The sequence below is a fragment of the Stenella coeruleoalba genome, assembly GCF_951394435.1.
Source record: "Stenella coeruleoalba genome assembly, chromosome: 4".
NCBI classification, from domain to species: domain Eukaryota; kingdom Metazoa; phylum Chordata; class Mammalia; order Artiodactyla; family Delphinidae; genus Stenella; species Stenella coeruleoalba.
In genome coordinates, this window is record NC_137149.1 from 51606 (window position 1) to 73320 (window position 21715).

At 46.6% G+C, this 21715-nt stretch overlaps 1 protein-coding gene and 1 long non-coding RNA gene across 7 annotated transcripts in view; one reads left to right on the top strand and one right to left on the bottom strand.

Annotated features, from left to right (window-relative positions):
• Positions 1 to 590: 590 nt before the first annotated feature.
• On the bottom strand, positions 591 to 6715 carry LOC307185980. Of its 5 annotated transcripts, none has more exons than XR_013828224.1 (6): positions 6423 to 6715; positions 6102 to 6264; positions 3229 to 4411; positions 2610 to 2764; positions 1978 to 2124; positions 591 to 1179 (listed from the first exon to the last, which is right to left on the bottom strand). It is a non-coding gene; the product is annotated as an uncharacterized lncRNA (long non-coding RNA). The 5 variants fall into 5 exon arrangements; XR_013828225.1 differs by having other exon boundaries at positions 3229 to 3359; positions 4347 to 4411; positions 6102 to 6715; XR_013828223.1 differs by lacking the exon at positions 6102 to 6264.
• A 77-nt stretch (positions 6716 to 6792) lies between these two features.
• Positions 6793 to 21715, top strand: part of PIGG (phosphatidylinositol glycan anchor biosynthesis class G (EMM blood group)) — a 41145-nt gene continuing 26222 nt past the window's right edge. For both annotated transcript variants that reach the window (XM_079921061.1, XM_079921063.1), the window contains exons 1-5: positions 6793 to 7072; positions 7978 to 8183; positions 15539 to 15748; positions 17054 to 17242; positions 18158 to 18299. In XM_079921061.1, coding sequence (XP_079777187.1) covers positions 6919 to 7072; positions 7978 to 8183; positions 15539 to 15748; positions 17054 to 17242; positions 18158 to 18299 — 901 coding nt within the window. In that variant the 5' untranslated portion in view covers positions 6793 to 6918. The remainder of the gene's footprint in view (positions 7073 to 7977; positions 8184 to 15538; positions 15749 to 17053; positions 17243 to 18157; positions 18300 to 21715) is intronic.

Sequence of the window (21715 nt, forward strand, 5' to 3'; positions counted from 1 at the left end):
TGCCTGCAGCCGTCTGCCCTCAGGTCTCAGCCCCCAGGTGGGGTACCTTTCACAGGAGAGATTTATTTCTTCCTAAAAAGAAAAAAGAGGTAAAAAGTGTCTCTCTTGCATGGCTCTTTTCTTAAGTAACATTAATTCAAAATAATCAATGTCACTAAGGCATACTTTGAGGGAAATGCCCTCAAATGCCCCCACTCCCCTGATTCCAGGGGAGACTTCAGGTGGGAAGCACGAGGACCAACCATCTGCATCCAGGATCCCATCTGTAAGACCACACAGATGTGAAATCAACAGAAATGTAAACAAATCTGCTTGTGTGTGAGAGACAGAGACAGACAGAGACAGACAGACCCTGAGAGAGATGCACCACACCGTTCAAGATGGCCACCTCTGGGGGCGGGGTTGGCAAACCTCTTTTCTTTAGGTCATATTTCAATTTTTTATAACATGTGTGTATTACTTTAATAATTATAAAAAGATTACAATCATATGTCAAGTGTGATCCATTCATCACTCATCTATGGAGTAATTAAAGTACAATATTTTATTTTTAAAATAAAAATGATTTATTAAAAGATTTATTACAAGGACAATAAACATTTATAACAGTAAAGTAATGAATTCTAAAGGAATTAAGAATCAAGTAAAGAACAAAAGTTTTTGGTGACTCAGTACCAGGCCAGCTAGGTGGCAGTACATAGCAGGGTTGGGGCAAGTTTCTCCAGGAGGTTGTATGTGTTCTGAATCAGCCTCCAATAGAGGTGAGGGAAAAGGTGTACAAGAATTGTACACTGAACACATGCAGATTAGAAAAGACAGTCTAGTTATTTTTTTTAATTAATTAATTTATTTATTTATGGTTGCGTTGGGTCTTCGTTGCTGCACGCAGGCTTTCTCTAGTTGCGGAAAGCGGGGGCTACTCTTCGTTGCCTACTCTTCGTTGCCGTGCGTGGGCTTCTCATTGCGGTGGCTTCTCTTGTTGAGGAGCACGGGCTCTAGGTGCACGGGCTTCAGTAGTTGCCGCACGCGGGCTCAGTAGTTGTGGCTCACGGGCTTAGTTGCCCCGCGGCATGTGGGATCTTCCTGGACCAGGGATCGAACCCACGTCCCGTGCATTGGCAGGTGGACTCTTAACCACTGCACCACCAGGGAAGTCCCATCTTGGGTGTTCTGGATGACCTGGATGTGGTAGAAACAGTGGGATTTCTAATTCCAGTTTTCCACATCAACCCACCAAAAATCTATTAGAGAAATTAAGAAAACAACCCCATTTACCGTAACATCAGAAGAACAAAATACCTAGGATTAAACTTACCCAAAGATGTGAAAGACCTGCACACTGAAAATGTTATGACATTGATGAAGAAATTGAAGACGTAAATAAATGGAAAGATACCCTGTGCTTGTGGACAGAAAGAATTAGTAGTGCTAAAATGTTCATTCTACCCAAATACACACATTCAATGCAATTCCTACAAAAATGCCAAGGGCATTTTTCCCAGAAACTGAACAAACAGTCCTGACATTTGTATGGAAACAGAAAGGACCCCGAACAGCCAAGGGGATCCTGAGAAAGGAGAACAGCAGCTGGAGGAAACTCACTCCCTGACTTCAAACCATATTACGAAGCTACAGTAACCAAACAGTGTAGGAATGACACAGAAAGAGACAAAGGGGTCATAAGAATAGAATAGAGAGCCCAAGAATAAGCCCACACACATGTGGTCAGTTAATTTATGCCAAAGCTGCCAAGGACATACCCCAGGGAAAGGACAGTCCCCTCAATAAACTGCCTGGAAAATGGAACATCACAAGCCAAAGGAGGACACGGGACACTGCAGCACACACAAAACTCACTAAAAACCACAGTTTTCCACATCAAGCCCCTCCTCTGCTGGGTCCTCTGGAAACAGACACCCACCCCAGGCAGTCAGCCAGGCAGTCAGCACAGCAAGCTTCTCCCCACCTTTTCCTCACCTTTTTCTCCCAGGGAGGCACCTCCCAGCCAGTCCTGAGGAAACCGAGCTCGTCTCAACGTGGATGCAGCCCTGCACTGTCCCGAAGCCAAATCCTTGGAGGTTCCTGAGGAGGCCAGGCTCCTGTCAGCTGTGCACAGGGCCAGCCCTGTGTGCAGAAAAGGCAGGTGCGCACTCGTAAGAGGAGTGGGCTTGTCACCCTGTGCTGGCAAAGTGGGAAATGCAGGCTGCACCCACTCCCAGTTCAGAGGAGACCGAGTTCCCTGCTGGCCGTCCTGCTGAATCCACTAATGTTTGGAAATTCAAACATATGGCAGCAAATATGCCATGACTTCTTGAAAAATAGGTATAGAACAATCAGAAACCATATGCAATGAAATGAATGTAGACACAGACTTTGCAACTTACACCAAAAGTCATTCCAAAGTGTCCACAGACAAATTTAAAATATAAAACTATAAAAACTATAAAAGAAAACATAGAAGAAAGTCTACATGACCATGGGCTTGGGCACATAGATCATGAGGCTTGACTTTTAACACACAACACAAAAAGCCAATGCACAAAAGGAAAAAAGTTAGTAACATGTTCTTTGTAAATTAATTTTTTTTTATTGAAGTATAGTTGATTTACAATGTTGTGTTAGGGCTTCCCTGGTGGCGCAGTGGTTGAGAGTCCGCCTGCCGATGCAGGGGACGCAGGTTCGTGCCCCGGTCTGTGAAGATCCCACATGCCGCGGAGCGGCTGTGCCCCGTGAGCCATGGCCGCTGAGCCTGCGCGTCCGAAGCCTGTTGCTCCGCAACGGGAGAGGCCACAACAGTGAGGGGCCTGCGCACCGCAAAAAAAAAAAAACCATACAATGTTGTGTTAATTTCTGCTATACAGCAAAGTGACTCAGTTATTATACACATATATACATTCTTTTCCATTATGGTTTATCCCAGTAACGTGTTCTTTATAAAATTAAAAATTTCTACTCGGTGAAATGCCTTTTCCAGAAAACTGAAAAACAAGCAATAAACTGGGAGAAAAATATTTGCAAAACACATATCTGATAAAGAATTTGTACTCAAATTATACAAAGAACTGTAAAACAAACAACTGCATTAAAAATGGGTGAAGATCTGAATAGATGTCTGGCCAAAGAAGATAAACAGATAATAAGTGGACAAAAACATGATCAACATCATATACCATTAGGGAATCACAAAGTAAAGCAAGACAGCGATACGGACCTATGAGAACTACTAACCTCCTCCCACAAGGACGACCCTGATCACTGGAGGGTGGGGAACAACAGCTCTCCTTCATCGCCGATGGAACGCGTAGACGGCCTTGAGATACAGTTTGGCAGGCTTTTCCAAAGCCAAACAAGTCTCACACCTTGAGATAATTACACAACTTCTCACACCTTCAATAATTACACAACTGCTTTGTAAAACTCTATCCAAACAAAAACAAGGATGCTATTGTGCACGGAAACTCTACTCATAATGTCTAAACCTAAATGGAATCAGGATGTCTTCAGTAGATGGATGCATAAGGAAACTGGGGTACATCCATGTGAAGGGGAGCAAAATGTGAAACGCCAAAATACGGAATTTCTAGAGACCCCAAAGAGCTAAAACAATTTTTCACAAGAAATTCAAAGTTGGAGGGTCACACTGCCCAATTTCAAATGTTAGTACACAGCAGCGGTAAATAAAATACTCCCCTCTCCTGAAGTGTGGGTGCCACACAGTGGCTTCATCCTAAAGAAGACACGCAGTACAGACTTAGGGAAAAAGGAACTTCACAGTGGGGAAAATCTGACAAACACTACCTGAGCCAGAAGGGCAACGCTAACATGAACAGTGATAAGTTGCCTGATGTATGTTCCCACGATATAAAGTCACAAGAAAGCACTTTACCCCTGTGATCTGCTTCCTCAAAACCCGTGACCCCATTTTAATCACAAGAAAAACACCAAGTAAATCCCAATGTGGGACAATCTACGAAATACCTGACTAGTCCACCTCAACACTGCTGAGGTCATAGAGTGAAGGACAGTGTGAGAAAATGTCAAAGCCGAAAACATACTAAAGTGACATTATGACTCAATGCCATGGGATACCCTGGATGGGATCCTAGGACACAAAATGGAAGAACGAAGGGAACCCAAATAAAATATGGATTTTAGTTAACAATAAGGTACCCATATTTGTTCGTAATTGTGACAATTCTGTTGAAAACTAGAGAAAGAGGAAAAATTAAAACTCAAATAAGAGAAACCTATTGCATCAAACTGGAAATCCACAGGAAATTGGTGATTTCCTAGCAAAAGCACACAATAACAAAAGGCATGTTAAAATAAGGAAAATACGAACAGACCAACTCGCCTCCCGGGGACTTCCTTCCCCTGCTGGCTGTCCTCTCATTATTCTGGATTCTCACTCCTGGACCAGAAAGGAAAAGGAACAGAGATGTTCAGCAGCCCCTGTAAGGTCTGACCCCCACCCAGTGTCTGCATCTCCCCCAGCCATGCCCAGCTGAATAACGACACACTGCCAGAGGGATTCCCAGGGATCACTGATTCTGTGTCACCTAGGAGTTTTGTTTGTTTGTTTGTTTGTTTCTGGAGTACAGTTGCTTTACAACGTTGTGTTAGTCTCTGCTGTACAGAAAAGTGAATCAGCCTTACGTACACATACATCCCCTCCCTCCTGGACGTCCTTCCCATCCAGGTCACCACAGAACACCAAGTAGAGTTCTCTGTGCTATACAGTCGGTTCTCACTAGTTATCTATTTTATACATAAACCTAGAATATCATAGTTTTAATTCACAGAAACGTCAAAGGCTATTTAGGGAGGCCTATGTGTCTAGGAGTCAAGGGTGGCCTCTGGCTAGCGGCTAAGAGGAAGCCAGGGCCTCAGTCCTACTGCTGCAAGGAAATGAATTCTGTCAACAACCTGAGTGAGAGTGGAACTGGATCCTTCCCCAGTCGAGACTCCAGATGCAAACACAGCCCTAGCCAATACCTCGAATGCAACCTTGCAGAGGACCCACCAAGCTATGCCCAGGCTCCTCACCCACAGACACTGAGATCATAAATCATAAAACTTAGTTTTAAGTTACTAAGTTTGTGGTATTTGTTATGAAGAGATATAAATCTAATACAGACTGTATTTATTTGCTAGGGCTGCCATAATAAAGTACCACAGATTGGGTGGTTTAAGCAACAGAAATTTACTTTCTGACAGTTCCAAAGAACAGAAGTCCAAGATCAAGGTGTTGGTAGTGTTTGTTTCTCCTCAGGCCTTTCTCCTTGGCTCCTAGATGGCCACCTTCTCACCATGTGTGCACATGGTCTTCCCTCCGTGCCTGTGTGTCCCAATCTCTTTTCTAAGGACACCAGTCACATAGGATTAGAGCCCACCCAAATGACCTCATTTTGACTTAATTATATCTTTAAAAGCACTGTCTCCAAATAAAATCACGTTATGACCTACTGAGGGTTAGGCCTTCAATATATGAATTTTGGGGAGCACCCAATTGAGCCCATAACAAGAACCACTGGAAGGGAGAAGATGTTTTTTGTTTTTCTGAGATGTTAGCAAAGTGTGGAGATTCAAAGCTCAGGCTCAGAGTCAGACTGATAGCTCTGAATCTTGGCTCTGTGGCTGTTTAGCTGTGTTACTTTGGATATGCTACTTTACATTCTGACATCATTTCTTTGTCTGCAATAAAAAATAATAAAACTACCTACTTCAAAGTGTTGTTCTGTTAACCAAATAAAATAATCCATTTAAAGGGCTTGATCTAGTGCCCGGCAGGTGATAAACTAGATAAACCTCAGCTGTCATTAAATGGTTATTATCAACACGCATGGTTACTGTGTACTGGTGAGAAGGTGGTAGAAGCTTAGACTGTCATCGTCAGAGCTTGGGAAAACTGACTCGTTATAGACTCATCACATTTAAGGCTCGGAGACACACCTTGGAGTCTGCCTTGGGCCTAGTCTCCTTAAAGGAGAGCCTTAGAAGGGAGGTCGGGTGCATAAGCCTTAACAAGGGAAGGCTCTGGGGAGGAGGATGTGAAGAAAACAGGAGAAAGCAGCAGGGATGTGGTCTTAGCTTAAGACTACCTTCAACTTCATTCCAGAGGAGCTCGGAGCACGAATAGCACGAGTCAACTCTCTTGGAGGCAAAGGAGCTGGGCCTTTATACTGCAACCCCAGTCAGCCATGAGCTCCAGGCGTTTCGGGAGTGGTAACTTCCAGGGCGCAGCAGTTCCCCAAGGACAATTAACTATTCAGAGAAGGGGGCGGCTGTGAGCTGTTGGCCCCCAGCACACCCAGAAGCCGGAGATGGAGGCACCAGGCAGTAAAGGGGTCTGGATGCGGCCCCAAGAAAGTCCCGAGGTCCAATCCCGCACAGGGACACCCAGACCCAGGAAGTCTGCTTGCCTTCTGGAGGTCACTTAGCGAGGTAACGGCAGCCCAACTCGAAGCCGTGGTCGGAGACGGCGTCCTCTGCACAGACCTGCCCAAGACACACGAGGGCTCTCAGGGCGACGGCACCTGACTCAGCAGGCTGCCGAAGAGCAAACGCGGCAAAATGCGTGACAGCTCCTGGCAGGAGGCACGGCACACAGCATAGACTCCATAAACCCGAGACAGCCGGAGGGGCTCAGACCGTAACACGGGGCTGGCGGTGCCTTGCCGGCTGACGCCCCAGAAGTACACGAGACGCCCGTGAGCTCAGGGCCGCCCCGCCCCGGAAGCGCCCGGACCCTGGCGCGTATTTCCGGCGCGACGGCAGCCGCGGGGACGCCGGGCACCTGTCCTGACCTCCCGTTCGCGCTTGCTCGGAGGCGGCTCCCTGGAGGCGGAAGCCGGTGCTTTTGGGCGAGACGTGACTTGGAGTCCGGGAACCCGGATCCCGGCCGGGCGGGTGGGCACGATGCGGCTGGGCTCCGGGACCTTCGCCGCCTGCTGCGTAGTGATCCAGGTGCTCGGGGTCGCGCTCTTCCTCCGAGGATTCTTCCCGGCTCCCGTTTGTTCCTTTTCCGGGACGGAGCACCAAACAGAGTCCCCAGCGCCCGAACCCTCGGCTGGTATGGACCGCTCCCCGGGCGTCTCTGCTCCCCGGGCCCCACTCTTCCCGGAGGACCCTCCTTATGAGCCTCGCCTCTTGGACATCTTCCCGCGGCTCCCGGGTGGTCTCTTCCATTCTGGTCCCCACCCCCTAGGGTCCCCTTCTTACCGTTCCAGCCTCCTTTTATGTATCCTACAAGTTTGTGGCAAGCACCACTACCAGCCCTACTAAGATCCTCCTCCCTGGTCACCGCAAAGTAAGATCTCCATACCCGTAAAGAGTAAGCGTCTCCCCAGCTCTACTCATCCAGTGACACCCCAACCCCCTTACCTGAGCAGATGTTTGGGTCACTGCCTGTTCCAGGCACCCTTTTTGCTCAGGAAGACACAACAGATAAGATTGCTGCCGACCTCTCGTGTTTTCTTCTATGGCATTCCTCTAAGACCCCGTTTTTTCCAGTAGTTAAGACCTCCCTGCCTAGGCCCCTCCCTGGCCCTCACCTACCCAACAGTATATCTTAGGTAAAGGAACTCACGTTTTGGATCAAATCCACACAATACCAGCTACTAACCATGGAAAGACAGTTTGTAAATGCTCGCCCATCCCCTACCTGCAACACTGTGTTTTAGGGCAATCTCCCTAATGTCCCATTCCAGGATACTCACGAAGGGACTCCTCTGTGCCAGTACTCCCCATCATGCTAAGGGGAATTCACTACATAATATTAGGGCTCCCTGAGCTTACTTGTTGCCCACCCCCTGATCCCAGCGTTGTTTCCCAAGAACAGGCCTTTTTCTTTGGCTCAGGATATGTAGGTGTGACAGAGTATGTGCTGGAGAAGTAAGCAGAAACTGGATTATAAGGTGCTTGAATGCTAAATAAAGGTTAAATTCAATTTTCTTTTTCTTTTTCAAACACTCTTAGGAGCCATTTCCAACTGGACCAAGCTCCCACCACCTCTCTTCAGTAAAGTTGTTATTATGCTGATAGACGCCTTGAGAGATGACTTTGTGTTTGGGTCAAAGGGTGTGAAATTTATGCCCTACACAACTTATCTTGTGGAAAAAGGATCATCTCACAGTTTTGTGGCTGAAGCAAAGCCACCTACAGTTACTATGCCTCGAATCAAGGTAAAGAGTTTGACTGAACGTATTATAGGTCATGGTTTGGCTCTTTCAGAGGTTTAGAGGGGCTCTCTGTAGTCTGTTACTTGGAGTCCCAGTTTTAACTAAGTGGAAATTAGTTTGGTGCTGTCAACTTGGCTGGGGCAATAGAATGCTGAAAAAGCCTCCCAGATAGGATGGAACTAAGACCCATGATTTATGCCCTCTGTAAAGGTAGCCAACAGCTCATGCTTCATGGGAAGCATAACATTTAGAGCCAGATCATCTAGGCCAATCTAATCCAAGAGATACCATGCTCCTTGCTAACCTGCTATCTTCTTTAATCATCAGGGGGTCAGTTAGAATTCTGGGAGGAGCCTCTAGGGTTATCTAGTTCAGTCACTTGACTTTATGGATGAGGAAGCAAATTCAGATAAGTTAAATAACTTGTACAAAATTTTAGTATACACAGTGACCAAACCAACATGATCTGGCCTCACAGATACCTGTTTTTACTCTATAAACCGCCTTCAGGTGTTCAGGCTAGTGGGAGTGCCTTTGAAGTACATATGCTTTACTGCTTTACTTAAAAACTGTGGGGAAAGAGAAGAGTAAAGCTTTATTGATTTGCTCAAAAACAAGTTTTTTTTTGAAAATAACATCTCTGCCTTCATGGAACTTTCAGTCTCTAATGAGAGACGTAGCCGTTAAACAAATGAACGTACAAGTAAATGTGCAGTTACAAAGTGTGATTAATGCATAATGAAAAAGAACAGAGCGTGATGTTCAGTGCTGGTTGGGGGCTCAATTTAGATCGGGGTGGTTCAGAAAAGCCTGTCTGAGGAAATTGCATTCACACTTAGACCCGAAGGTTGAGTAAAGAAGTGGGATCAGAAAAGGACAGAGGACCTTAAAAGTTTGTGAATATACTGCAGGCCGGTATGGTGTAGAAGTCTCTGGCTGAACCTTACATCTGTGGATGATCGTGTGACACCTTATTAGTTGGTGAGAAGGTGTCACTTCTTGATTTAAAGCTTGGGGGCAGCATTAGTAGTTACTCAGCAAATGTTTACTGGGTGAGTAAAGCAGTCTGGGATTGAAGGGGTTCATGCCGCATCTTTTACTGACTTTTTTTTCTTGAGTTTCCCATTCTCTCTGCCTCTTTTGGATGTGGTTTGGCCTTCATTCAATATTTATTGAGGATCTATATGTACTGTGTGCTGTTCTAGATAAGAGGGATTCAGTGAAAAAACAAGACAGCAACTGTCCTGTCCTCATGAAGCTTACTTTCTAATTGAGGGGACAGAAAATATGTAAGTATACAAATAAATAATCAAAATTGTTTCAGGAGGTGATAAATGCTACGGAAGAAATTGAGGAGGAGAATGTGATGGAGAGTGATGGGGAGTCGGGGAGGCCACCTGTAGTCAGGATGCTTGGGAACAGCCTTTAGGGGTGCAGTCGTTCTGCTGAAACAAGTCCTGTGGAAGCTGGAAGCAAGGCATCCAGGCTCCTGACCACCAGGATCACTGCTTTCTTTACCTGTCCTGTCAGAAGTGTGGGAGGAACCCATTCCTCCTTTGTTCTGATAAGAAAAGAGTTGTTAGGAATCTGGGCAGATTTGTAAGAAAAAATGTAAGTGAGCGTGGTGGCTCCAGGTTCTGTTCAGTCTTGCACATTGGCCGGTGTGGCCCTCCCTTTGGTTTCATTTTACCAAACCAGTGTTTTGTTTTGGATCCTTTGCAGGTTCTTGCTCCTCATTCTCTATCAGGGAGGAGCTAGTATACAGGAAGTCCATCCTGGAGTTAGGGTTACCTTGCTCTGGAATTTGATAGGATCAGGTAGTGTTGGCTAAGGAGTGTGTCCCCTGCCCTGCCTCCACCTAGGAAGGGACTTAGTTCATCTGGAGGTGCTGATACAATTGCCACGAGACACCAGTTTTAAAATTTCAAGACTAATGTCTCTAGTAGCATGTTCACATGTTAAGATGCTGCAGCAGCTTCCTTCTAAAACATTGTAACTGATTTTTGAATGCCTTTCCTTTTCCTGGGAATTTATAGTTGTAACAGCGGCAGTTACCACTGGCTGTGGTGCACCCGTGGTGCAGGCACTGTCTTGTACACTCTTACCACAGCCCCATGGAAGCTCCATGATGTTGGTGCCACTCTCTTCTCCATTTCCCAGATGAGGAAACAGGCTTGAAGTGTGAAATCTCACAGCTGGCATCAGAAACCGAGCATAACCTTATGTTTGCCTAGTTCCAGAGCGTTGCTTGGTCACACTGTGTCATACAGCAGCACTGTGTTACACAGAATAAGGTGACCAGATCAAATTCTCTTTTAATAGTCACTGCAGAGCCCTCCTTAATTCTCAGAAGTCAGGAAACTGCTGTTCCCAAGACCACAGCAACCCCAGGGAAACCTCCAAGGAGATGACAGACAAGCGCTCAAAATTCCTGGGCTCTCAGCTGCAACTTTTTTGCTGCCTACATGTTTCCTGGGGTGAAGGGGATACCAGGTAGTCCCTGCCCTTCTTAAAAATGTCCGTGTGAACCCAAACTAGTGTGAAGAGGAGGGAGGTACCTTATAAAAGCCCAGAGGAAAGGGTGGGTAGACTCAACCCCAAGTGGTGGGAGACATTATAAACAAAGTCAACTGACAGACAATAAATGGAAAAATTATTTACAGTTAACAAGATGTGAACCCCATGATATGTAAAGAGGATCCAATCAAGGGCAACAATCCAGGAGCAACTGGACAAAGGATATAAAGAAATCCACATAGAAAGAAATTGAAATATGCCAGTAAGCATAGGAAAAGATTCTTAACTGCACTGGTAATCAGATTAAAGGCAACTAAAGAGTCTTATCACATTGTAAAAATTGAAAGGTTGATGATAACACTCCTCACAAGAAATGAGGTGAACAGATCTCTGTATACTGTTTATGTGACTAATTGGACTCAGCCAGCACCTCCACTACCCCCACTGTAGGCCAGTCTGCTATGGTGTGAGCCTGGACTGTAAAACTATCCCAGCACTTCTCACCCAGAACCTGTCCAAACAGATCACGTTGCTCTGCTCTAGTCCCAACAGTCCTCCAGTGGCTTACACTCTGCCTCCTAACCCAGGCCTCAGGGTGCGTGGTCTTCCCCCGTTTGCCTCTTCACCCTCATCTGAGCCGATTTCCCTCTTCCTGTGTGTTTATCCACGCAGATCACACCTAGCTCCGTTCCCCATGTATGCTGCCCCCTTTCACCTTGGGGTTTTTGCAGTTTGCTGTGTTTTGCCCTGGAAAGCCTCACCTCACCTCACCTAGACAAAACTCCACCTTCACGCCTCAGCTCAAATGGCACTTCCACTGGAGGCTTTTTAAAAGCAATTGCCGTTACATTTTTCACAGAACTAGAACAAAAATTGCACAATTTGTATGGAATCACAAAAGACTCCGAATAGACACAGCAATCTTGAGAAACAAAAACAGAGCTGGAGGAATCAGGCTCCCAGACTACTATACTACAAAGCTACAGTAATCAAGACAGTATGGTACTGGCACAAAAACAGAAATGTAGATTAATGGAACAGGATAGAAAGTCCAGAGGTAAACCCACGCACATGAGGTCACCTTATCTTTGATAAAGGAGGCAAGAGTATACAAAGGAGAAAAGAAAGCCTCTTCAATAAGTGGTGCTGGGAAAAATGGACAGCTACATGTGAAAGAATAAAGTTAGAACATTTTCTAACACCATAGACAAAAATAAACTCAAAATGGATTAAAGACCTAAATGTAAGGCCAGACACTATAAAACTCGTAGAGGAAAACGTAGGCAGAACACTCAATGACATAAATCACAGCAAGATCCTTTTTGACCCACCTCCTAGAGAAATGGAAATAAAAACAAAAATAAACAAATGAGACCTAATGAAACTTAAAAGCTTTTGCACTGCAAAGGAAACCGTAAACAAGACCAAAAGACAACCCTCAGAATGGGAGAAAGTATTTACAAACAAAGCAACTGACAAAGGATTAATCTCCAAATTTTACAAGCAGCTCATGCAGCTCAATATCAAAAAAACAAACAACCCAATCCAAAAAATGGGCAGAAAACCTAAATAGACATTTCTCCAAAGAAGACACACAGATTGCCAAAAAACACATGAAAAGATGCCCAACATCACTAATCATTAGAGAAATGCAAGTCAAAACTACAATGAGGTATCACCTCACACTGGTCAGAATTGCCATCATCAAAAAATCTACAAACAGTAAATGCTGGAGAGGGTGTGGAGAAAAGGGAACCCTCCTGCACTGTTGGTGGGAATGTACATTGGTACAGCCACTATGGAGGACAGTATGGAGGTTCCTTAAAAAACTAAAAGTAGAACTACCATGTGACCCAGCAATCCCACTACTGGGCATATACCCTGAGAAAACCATAATTCAAAAAGAGTCATGTACCACAGTGTTCATTGCAGCACTATTTACAATAGCCAGGACATGGAAGCAACCTAAGTGTCCATCGACAGAGGAATGGATAAAGAAGATGTGGCACACATATACAATGGAATATTACTCAGCCATAAAAAGAAACGAAATTGAGCTATTTGTAATGAGGTGGATGGATCTAGAGTCTGTCATACAGAGTGAAGTAAGTCAGAAAGAGAAAAACAAATACCATATGGTAGCACGTCTAAAAAATCTAAAAAAAAAAAAAAACTGGTTCTGATGAACTTAGGGGCAGGACAGGAATAAAGACACAAACATAGAGAATGGACTTGAGGACATGGGGAGGGGGAAGGGTAAGCTGGGATGAAGTGGACAGTAGCATGTACACTACGAAATGTAAAACAGATGGCTAGTGGGAAGCAGCTGCATAGCACAGGGAGATCAGCTCGGTGCTTTGCAACCATCTACATGGGTGGGATTAAAGAGGGTGGGAGGGAGACGCAAGAGGGAGGGGATATGGGGATACACGTACGCATAGAGCTGATTCACTTTGTTATACATCAGAAACTAACACAACATTGTAAAGCAATTATACTCCAATAAAGATGTAAAAAAAAAAAAGAGGAAGAGTGACAAAAAGAAAACAGACATACAGAGAAATAAAAGGGACACATGCGAGACTGTGTCCTTTGAGTGACTGAGAGAGCGGCTAGCCTTAGTTTCTGTTAGCTTTCCAAAAGTTAAATCTCTCCTCTCTGCTCGTGGGTACTCAGTATCCATAAAATAAATTCTCTTTTCTGCTTTCAAAAATAAAAATAAAACAATTGTCATTAAATTCGTCTTGGATATATACATTGTATATCCAAACACTGGAGTACTTTGTAGCTGTTTTTAAAAAAGAAGGTGAAATACCTGTATGTTTTCTGTGGAAAGGGGTTCATGATATGTCATTAAGTGAAAAAAGCAAGTTGCAGAACTATCTATAGTTTGTTACCATTTTGGTTAAAAAAAAAAAAAAATACGTACTTCATGTATTTCTGATTGTACATATACGGATGAAAGGATACTCACCCAAAGTAACTGGTTACCTTTAGCAAGTAGAATTTTGGGGTGAAAGGCTCACATTTAAAAAAATAACTTCATTGAGGTAGAATTTTCATACAGTACAGTATAGTACAGTTTGATGACATTGACCGAGTATACACATGCGTGCGACTCCACCTCGGCTCTGGGCCCTGATCCCCACCCGGGAGTGCTGGTGGCTGTCGCTGTTTTGCTGACTTGCTGAGGCTACTTCTAGAGAGTCTGTCTCTCCTGAAGTCCTGAAATATACACTCACTGATGTCTCTGCTTGTTGTGTTTTTTTAATTCCTGGTTTTTTTTTTAAGCCACTCTTCCTGAGGGGCAGCCAGGTCGGGATGGCTGAGTGGTGAGCCAATGACTGGTCACAGGTTGTGCTTAAACACATTGTGGTGTGGCCTCCACTCTCTACAGGGGGTCTTTGTGTGTGGCTCCAGCCCTCAGCCACTCTTCAGGCAGTTTATGAGTCTTCCCTGACTCTCACTTTGTTTGAGCAGGGCCTGTGTTCAGCTGGAAGGACCAGGCAACTAGGCCCTCTCTGTTCTCGCCTGAGTGTACACTCACCCTGTGTGTGCACACAGCCTTCCAGATTCCAGGACCATGTGGGAGCTCACAGAAGCCTACCGCATCTGTCCCATTCCCCAGACCCCCTTTGCAGACCCCCTTTTTGCTGTGTCTTACTACAACCAGCATTGCAGCCTCAGGTAGCTGTGACGTTGGCCCTCCCTGTTTTCGCTTTGTCCCTGGCATGGGGCTTCTCCGTGGAGTGCTGGATTGGGCAGGCCCCTCCGGGTCCTCGTGGCTGCCACATCACAGAACTGGGTGTGCGGGAGGGGAGCAGCCCAGGTTAAAACACCACAGGTACTCTCAGTTCTTACCGAAATGCGGACGTGTTTTGGATAAGAACATTTCAATTTGTGTATATCTTCGTTGAGTTCAAAGTCTTGAAGGGGTTGTTTTTGACAGTTTTATCCAGTTTTATCGTTGCTCTTCAGGGAGAGGGTTTGCCAAGCTCCTCATTCTCAAAGTCCAAGATTAACTCATTTTTGCGTTACTTTGCTGTTAAAGAAGTCTTGGCAAAATTATTACACTTGTTAGCATTGTCCAGATTCCTCTATTTTCATTGCACAGGTCCCTGGATGCCAGTGTTGTAGGTTGTCAGCAAACTCCAGATCATGGAGACCCACGACCCATTTAGATTCTGCTAAAATGAGGGAGGTGGTTGACTTAGTTCTATAGCAGAAAGGTGTGAAGACATGTCGCACCCACCTGCTCCTCCAAGAAATTACGGTGCTGGGTGGGGCGGGGAGGTGGCCCCACCAGCATCCCTGGGCGAGTTTACTGTGAGGATTCCTCAGAGTTCCTGTTTAGGGACCGCTTTCCTCCCTGGGTGTGTGGGAGGCTGCTCTTTCTCTCGGGCGGGGGGGTGGACAGTAGAATGACTGGGTTTCAGGATCAGTGTGCGGAGTTTGCTTGTCCCATGAAGCAGATCTGAAGCTTAGATGAGGACCTGATGGTGGGTTTGGGTATACAGAGTGCATACCACCCTTTGCCATTTGTTTCATTTCTTATCATCCGTCACTGCTTTTTTGACCACAGCCCTCTAGCTACCCCACGGCCTTCTCCTTTGTCCTCTCATCGGCTGAAATATGATCAGTTCTTCACTTACTGAGTTTGCTGGTTTTGCCAAGAATCTGTGTAGCTTTTCCCCCTTTGTCCTAATACTGGCCCAGCCTTCAGCACTGGTGTTGCTTTAGCTCTATGCTTGCCTCTTCCATTCGTTGGAATCACCTTCTGTGCCTGTTCCCACGCTGTGCTTGGACTCTGTGGTCTGACCCCTGAATGCTTCCTTCTGCAGGCGTTGATGACGGGGAGCCTCCCCGGCTTCATCGATGTCGTCAGGAACCTCAATTCTCCCACACTGCTGGAAGACAACGTGATCACACGAGCAAAAGCAGCGGGGAAAAGAATCATCTTTTACGGAGATGAAACATGGGTGAAGTTATTCCCAAAGCATTTTGTGGAATATGACGGAACAACCTCTTTTTTTGTATCAGATTATACAGAGGTCAGTTTTTAAGAAAAATATATTCTATGAGACAGAGCCTGCTACCCTCTAACAGTGAGAGGCAATGTTGTTTTGTATGTGGCTTTTATCAATATACTGAGAATAGTGTGGAGAGATTGAAAAAATTGTTCCTCCCATAATCAGCTACAAGCCAGGACCATAAACCTTAATGCAAGTGTGAGCATAGTTCTGTGAGCCCAAAGCCCAGACCGGGTGAGCACCCACTGACGGGTACCGGGGGTCAGGAAGGGCTTCCCAGGAGGAGCCGCTCAGCCGGAGTTTCGACAGGTGAGTGGGGCCTTCGCAAGTGGACAGAATGGGGTGGCAGAGTCTGCGAGTCAGAGCCTGAGGTCCCCACGGTCTGCCTGGGATCCTGCCTTGCTGCTGTTCTCCTGCGAGGGCAGCAGCATGAGGGCAGACATGAGCTGGGCGAGCCTACCTGCTGCGGAGGGCATCGGCCCTGTGCTGCGTGTGCAGCCTCCGGCAAGGAGATTAGACACCCCCCCACCCCGCTCCGTGTTGGCCCTGGGGCACAGGGAGGCCCGCAGGGCAAAGGCACCATCTGAGCTGGAGTTGGATGGACCCGTTTGCTTGGCCCGGGGGAGCGCCTGCCGTCCTGTTACACCGACACCCTTTGCCAAAGCTGACCGTATAGACACAGCAGTCACTGCCCACCCTGTGTGTGACGGCTCAGAAGCACTTGTCTTTGTAGTAGACTCTCCAGGGGGAGGGAGGGGTCAGGGCTGACCTGGCTAGTGGCTCTGTCAGGGGCTGTGTGGCTGGGAACTGCTGAGTGTGTGCCTCCTTCTTCCCCAAACAGCCTTCTCGTAGGACACAGGCAGACGTCCCCAGCTTCACCCCGCTGGTTTCTTGAACTCTGGGCACTGTCCTGTCTTAGCTAACTGCCTTAGCCCTCACTTGCCTCATAACAACCTGACACCCATTTAACTTGGTTATCTGGTCAGCTTTAGTTTCCGCTCCGGTAGTGATCCTGAAGAATTGTTTTGTGAGAACAGCCTTTGTTTGTTTAAGTTATAATATGTTCTATCCATAACTTAGAGACATAAAAACAGTATTAGTGAAAGCTTAATCTAATGCAAACATTTTTTAAGACAGTTTTTATTTTGGGGGCTGCTTTGTTTGGTGTTTTGGTTTTGGTTTTGGTTTTGGTCTTTTCGAACTCCCATGAGTCCTAGTACCTAAAATGAGCCCGTAGGTTTTAAATGACCATATCACTTTTCCTCGAAGAGTGAACACCAGGGAAATCAGGGAGGCTATTCATATGCACTCTTTTTCCCTTTAAAGGTGGATGATAATGTTACAAGACATTTGGATAAAGTATTAAAAAGGCGGGATTGGGATGTGTTAATCCTCCACTACCTTGGGCTGGACCACATCGGCCACATTTCTGGGCCCAACAGCCCGCTGATCGGGCGCAAGCTCAGTGAGATGGACAGCGTCCTGATGAAGATCCACACCTCGCTGCTCTCAGAGGTGGGCCTAGAATGTCAAGGTGCCAGTGTTTCCTAGAAGAAATGTAGCTTCTACAGTGAACTGGGGTGACCTTGTGTGAGCTTCATACCTACCATCACTCAAGCAGCCTTCGCCTACAGAGCACGTGCCGTGTGCCGGGCACCGTACCCAGCAGCCCTGCAGAATAGCGGCTCTTAATATCTCGACCTGTTCATCCAGCTCATGTGTCCTGGAGGCCTTCTCTGTCGCTGTTGTCTGGGCATTTGTGGAGCTTAATCTCGAGCCAGGAGGGAAGAACAGGAAGCATGATCAATGAGCACATAAGTATTCTAGACAGTGATCGGTGCCGTAGCAGAACGTAGGGCAGGGGGAGGGCACAACATCTGAGAGAAAGGCTGTAATTTTAAACTGCGTGGTCAGAGCAGTCGTCCTTAAGGACGTGGGAGACGTGAGCCGAGACTTGAAGGGCAGGGGTGCCGCCGCGCCATCTGTGAAGGTGTATTCCAGGTGCAAAAGCAGCAAGGGCAAGTCAGAGCGTGTCAGGTACGTGCAGGGGCAGCAAAAGCCACTGGCCAGAGCCCCAGGGGCCAGGGGCAGCTCTGTTTGACAGATAAGGAGACTAGGGCATGAAGAGCAACGTGCCCAGGCGCCCATAGCTTGGAAACGGCAAAGACAGAAACCAAGCCCTGATTCTCTGCCCTGAGAGGCCTAACACAACCCTCCTGTGCTCCGTGACCTCCATGTGATTCCGTTTGTTTTATTTATGACATTACTCGACGTTGACCCTTCGATCTGACTATAAGCTCATAGGTTAAAAAGAAAAGAAAAGAAAAATTTAGGAAGAGCTACTATTTACAAAGTAAAGCTGAAATCTGAGAACACATGATCTTCTCCCCAGGCTGGGTTCAGCTGAAATGTATTTCCTTTACCTTCTAGGAGAGAGAGACTCTGTTACCCAATCTGCTGGTTCTTTGTGGTGATCATGGCATGTCTGAAGCTGGAGGTCACGGAGCCTCTTCTGTGGAGGAAGTAAACACCGCTATGATCTTAATCAGCTCTGCATTTGAAAGGAAACCTGGTGAGAATTTGGGAATGTTTAACACTTTAAAACTGTACTTTATTTCTTTGCTTTCTGTAGTTTGATTTTAATTTTAAAAACCATTTAACCATTTTTGGAAGCTGTGTAAGTTTGGAAAAGAACCCTGAACGATGTGAGAATGAAAAATAATGGGACAAGGGCCAGTCAGGATTTGGAGTTTACGTTTCTTGCCGATTCTTAAAATACAAATGTTCTTTTTGGGAATTGTGTGCCATGAATGTCACCGCCTCGATATCTGGAACTGTTAGTAAAGAGTGCCAGTGGCTTCGAGACATCTGAAGTGCACGTATGAATTGAGAGAAACATAAAAATTTTAAGTTAAGAAGCAGTATCCGTTATCTGAGACTATATGTTGAACAGCAACGTCAGCGAGAACCACAGGAGCAGGACTGAGTAGGACTGAGGGCCCGCATTCAGCGCTCAGACACAGCGCAGCTCTCCAGCCCAGACACGCCGGTGCCCTCGACCAGCACAGACCTGTGCACAGCCTCTGCCCCCTCACGTCGTCACACGCAGGCAGCCAGCTCACCAGCTGTTTCCACACTGGACGCTCTGGCTTCTCTCGGGTGACCCTTCAGCACCGCTCAGCAGTGCTGACCCCTAGTCCTGGGACCTCCACGTTTCTGGTCTCCCTCTCCCTCTCCCTCTGCTGTCCAGTCGTCTTTGCTGGCTTAGCCTCCTTGCCCTGGCCTTTTTTCGGGACTGCCTTTGTTTCATTCTGCGTTCACTCCTGAGATGATCTCATCCACTCCCATGGTTTTAAATGCCATGAATAGGCTCACACGTGTCAGATTTATCCCTCCAGCTGTCTCCCCTTTTCCAACCTCCAGACTGTCTACTCCACTGCCTGCTGATGCCTCCGCCTGGATCTTCCACAGGCAGAGCAAACGTGACTTCACCTGCAATCTGCCCTCCCTGTTTCCCCGTCAACAGATGGCGCCATTCACGCGGCTCTTCAAGTTGGAAACGTGGGCGTCCACCTCGATCTGCCCTCCCTGCTCCTCGCATGAGCCCAACCGCCCGGCTCCCAGCGCCCACACGTGCCACCTTTCAGTAGCTGAACCTCGGATACAGTAAAACTCCCGCGTGAGACTTCTCGCCTCCCTCACGGCTTTGTGTTGAGCCACATCCTTCACTACTCGCTGAATCCTGACCTCTCCCGCAGGTCCTCCGAGTGATAACTCTTCCTCACGCGCCCGACCCCGTGCTCCTCAGCCCCTCAGCCTGCTCATACGCTCGTCCTTGGTCTCAGCCAAAAATCCAAACCACCTTCCTTCCGGTCGTCTCACAGTGCTCGTGTATTCTGCCGTCATCCTTCGCGTGGTTTGTAATCACAGCCTGAATCGTGTGGTTGCGTCCATCTCTCTCCTTGCTGTGCGCTACACTTGGGCAGAGCAGAGTCTGTTTTATTCATCACTGTATGCCTTGGGTCTCAACATTGCCTGGCATTTGGTGGATGCTGAAAATATTTATGGAGTGAATGAGTCTTCCACTTGAGTAGGGATTGGTTGGGGAAGAAGCTCCACCTGTTTCCTTTTGTCTTTTTACAGCACTGCCTCTTTGGGTGTCTGACCTCCTAAGGTATAAGTTTTTGGCTCTTGTAACCTGAGCCTTTCCTGGGTGCCCAGCTGGAGCCTGCCTTCCAATGAGTGCACGCAGTGCCCATCAGAGCACTGGCCTCCATACACCCAGCTTTCCCGCTCTGCACGCCCAAAGCAGAGTCCCGTGGGGCTCCTCTACCTCAGTGAGAGCCCCAGGCCAGAAACACATCCATCTGTCCACCCATGCAGCAGAGGGGTACTGAGCGCCCACGGTAGGCTAGGCGCTGTGCCGGCACTACAGACAGGGAGCTTATAGTCTGGGGGGAGAAGAGACAACGAAGCTGACATGCATTTATTACAGGAATGTTAGGGTTATTTTTAACTAAAGTGCTGATGTTTCATTGCTCAGATGGGTTTTTAAGGATCTCCTCCCTGGGAGGCCTGACACATCTTCAGATAGGAAGGGCCAGGGCGGCTGTGCATAGGAACTGCCTGCATGGGCTACTCACGCGGCTGACCTCAGTGCCAACAGTGAGTCTGAGCTCTTTCTTATTTTGTTTACTTGTTTGTTTGCTTTAAGGGTAGTTATACTGCCTTGTCATCACGCTTATTTTTTGAGCCTTTTAGTTCATTCAGAGTTGGTTAGCCATCGTCATTGTCAATTTTGGGACATATCACCTCTTTAGTGGTCACCACCACTTCCCCCAACCCAGTAACACACCCACCCCAGCCACCGGCAATCACTCATCTACCTGTCTCTACAGAGTTGCCTCTTCTGGGCATTCCATGTAATAAATGTAGTGTCTAAATGGTCTTTTAATAAATGGACCATGTAGTAAATGGTCTGTGTGACCAACTTCTTTCGCTAGGGTAATGTTTTCAAGGTTCATCCACATTGTAGCAGTTGTCAGGACCTCATTCCTTTCTGTTGCTGAATAATATTCCATTGTACAGATGCACCACACTTGTCCATCCATCCGTCCATCAGGTGATGGATATTTGGGTTGTTGCTACTTTTTGGCTATTATGAATGATGCTGTAGATAACGTTTATGAACAAGTTTCTGTGTGGACATGTATTTTCTTATGGTGTCATTTTCTTTCTCTAGTACAGCTTCGCTACTCTTCACCTGTGCTGTTGTTGTCAGATACATTCCATTTCTATATGTTGTAGGCTGACAACATATATATATACACACACACACACACACACACACGCACACACGCACACACACGCACACACGTATGGTTTTATATACACATATATATGGTTCTATATAATTGCTTTGGAATTTAAGAGAAAAAATGTATTCATGCTGTCTTTTATAACTATATTACAATTTCTGGTACTCTTTGCTTTTTTTTTTTTTTAAACTGGATCAGATTACCATCTGGAGTCACTAGCTTTCAGCCTGAAGAGCTTCCTTCAGGGTTTCTCGTAAGGCAGGTTTGCTAGCGATGAACTGTCGTTTTTGCTTTTTTAGTCTGTGGATGTCTTCATTTCACCTTGACTTTTTTTTTTTTTTTTTTTTTGCACTACGCGGGCCTCTCACTGTTGTGGCCTCTCCCTTTGCGGAGCACAGGCTCCGGACGCGCAGGCTCGGCGGCCATGGCTCACGGGCCCAGCCGTTCCGCGGCATGTGGGATCTTCCCGGACCGGGGCACAAACCCGTGTCCCCTGCATTGGCAGGCGGACTCCCAACCACTGTGCCACCAGGGAAAGCCCCACCTTGACTTTTTGAAAGGTCATTTTGCTGGATGTAGGATTCTTGGTTGACTGGTCTTTTTCTTTCAGCTCTTTGTATGTGCTGTCCTACTGCCTTCTGGCCTCTGTGGTTTCTGATGAGAAATCAAT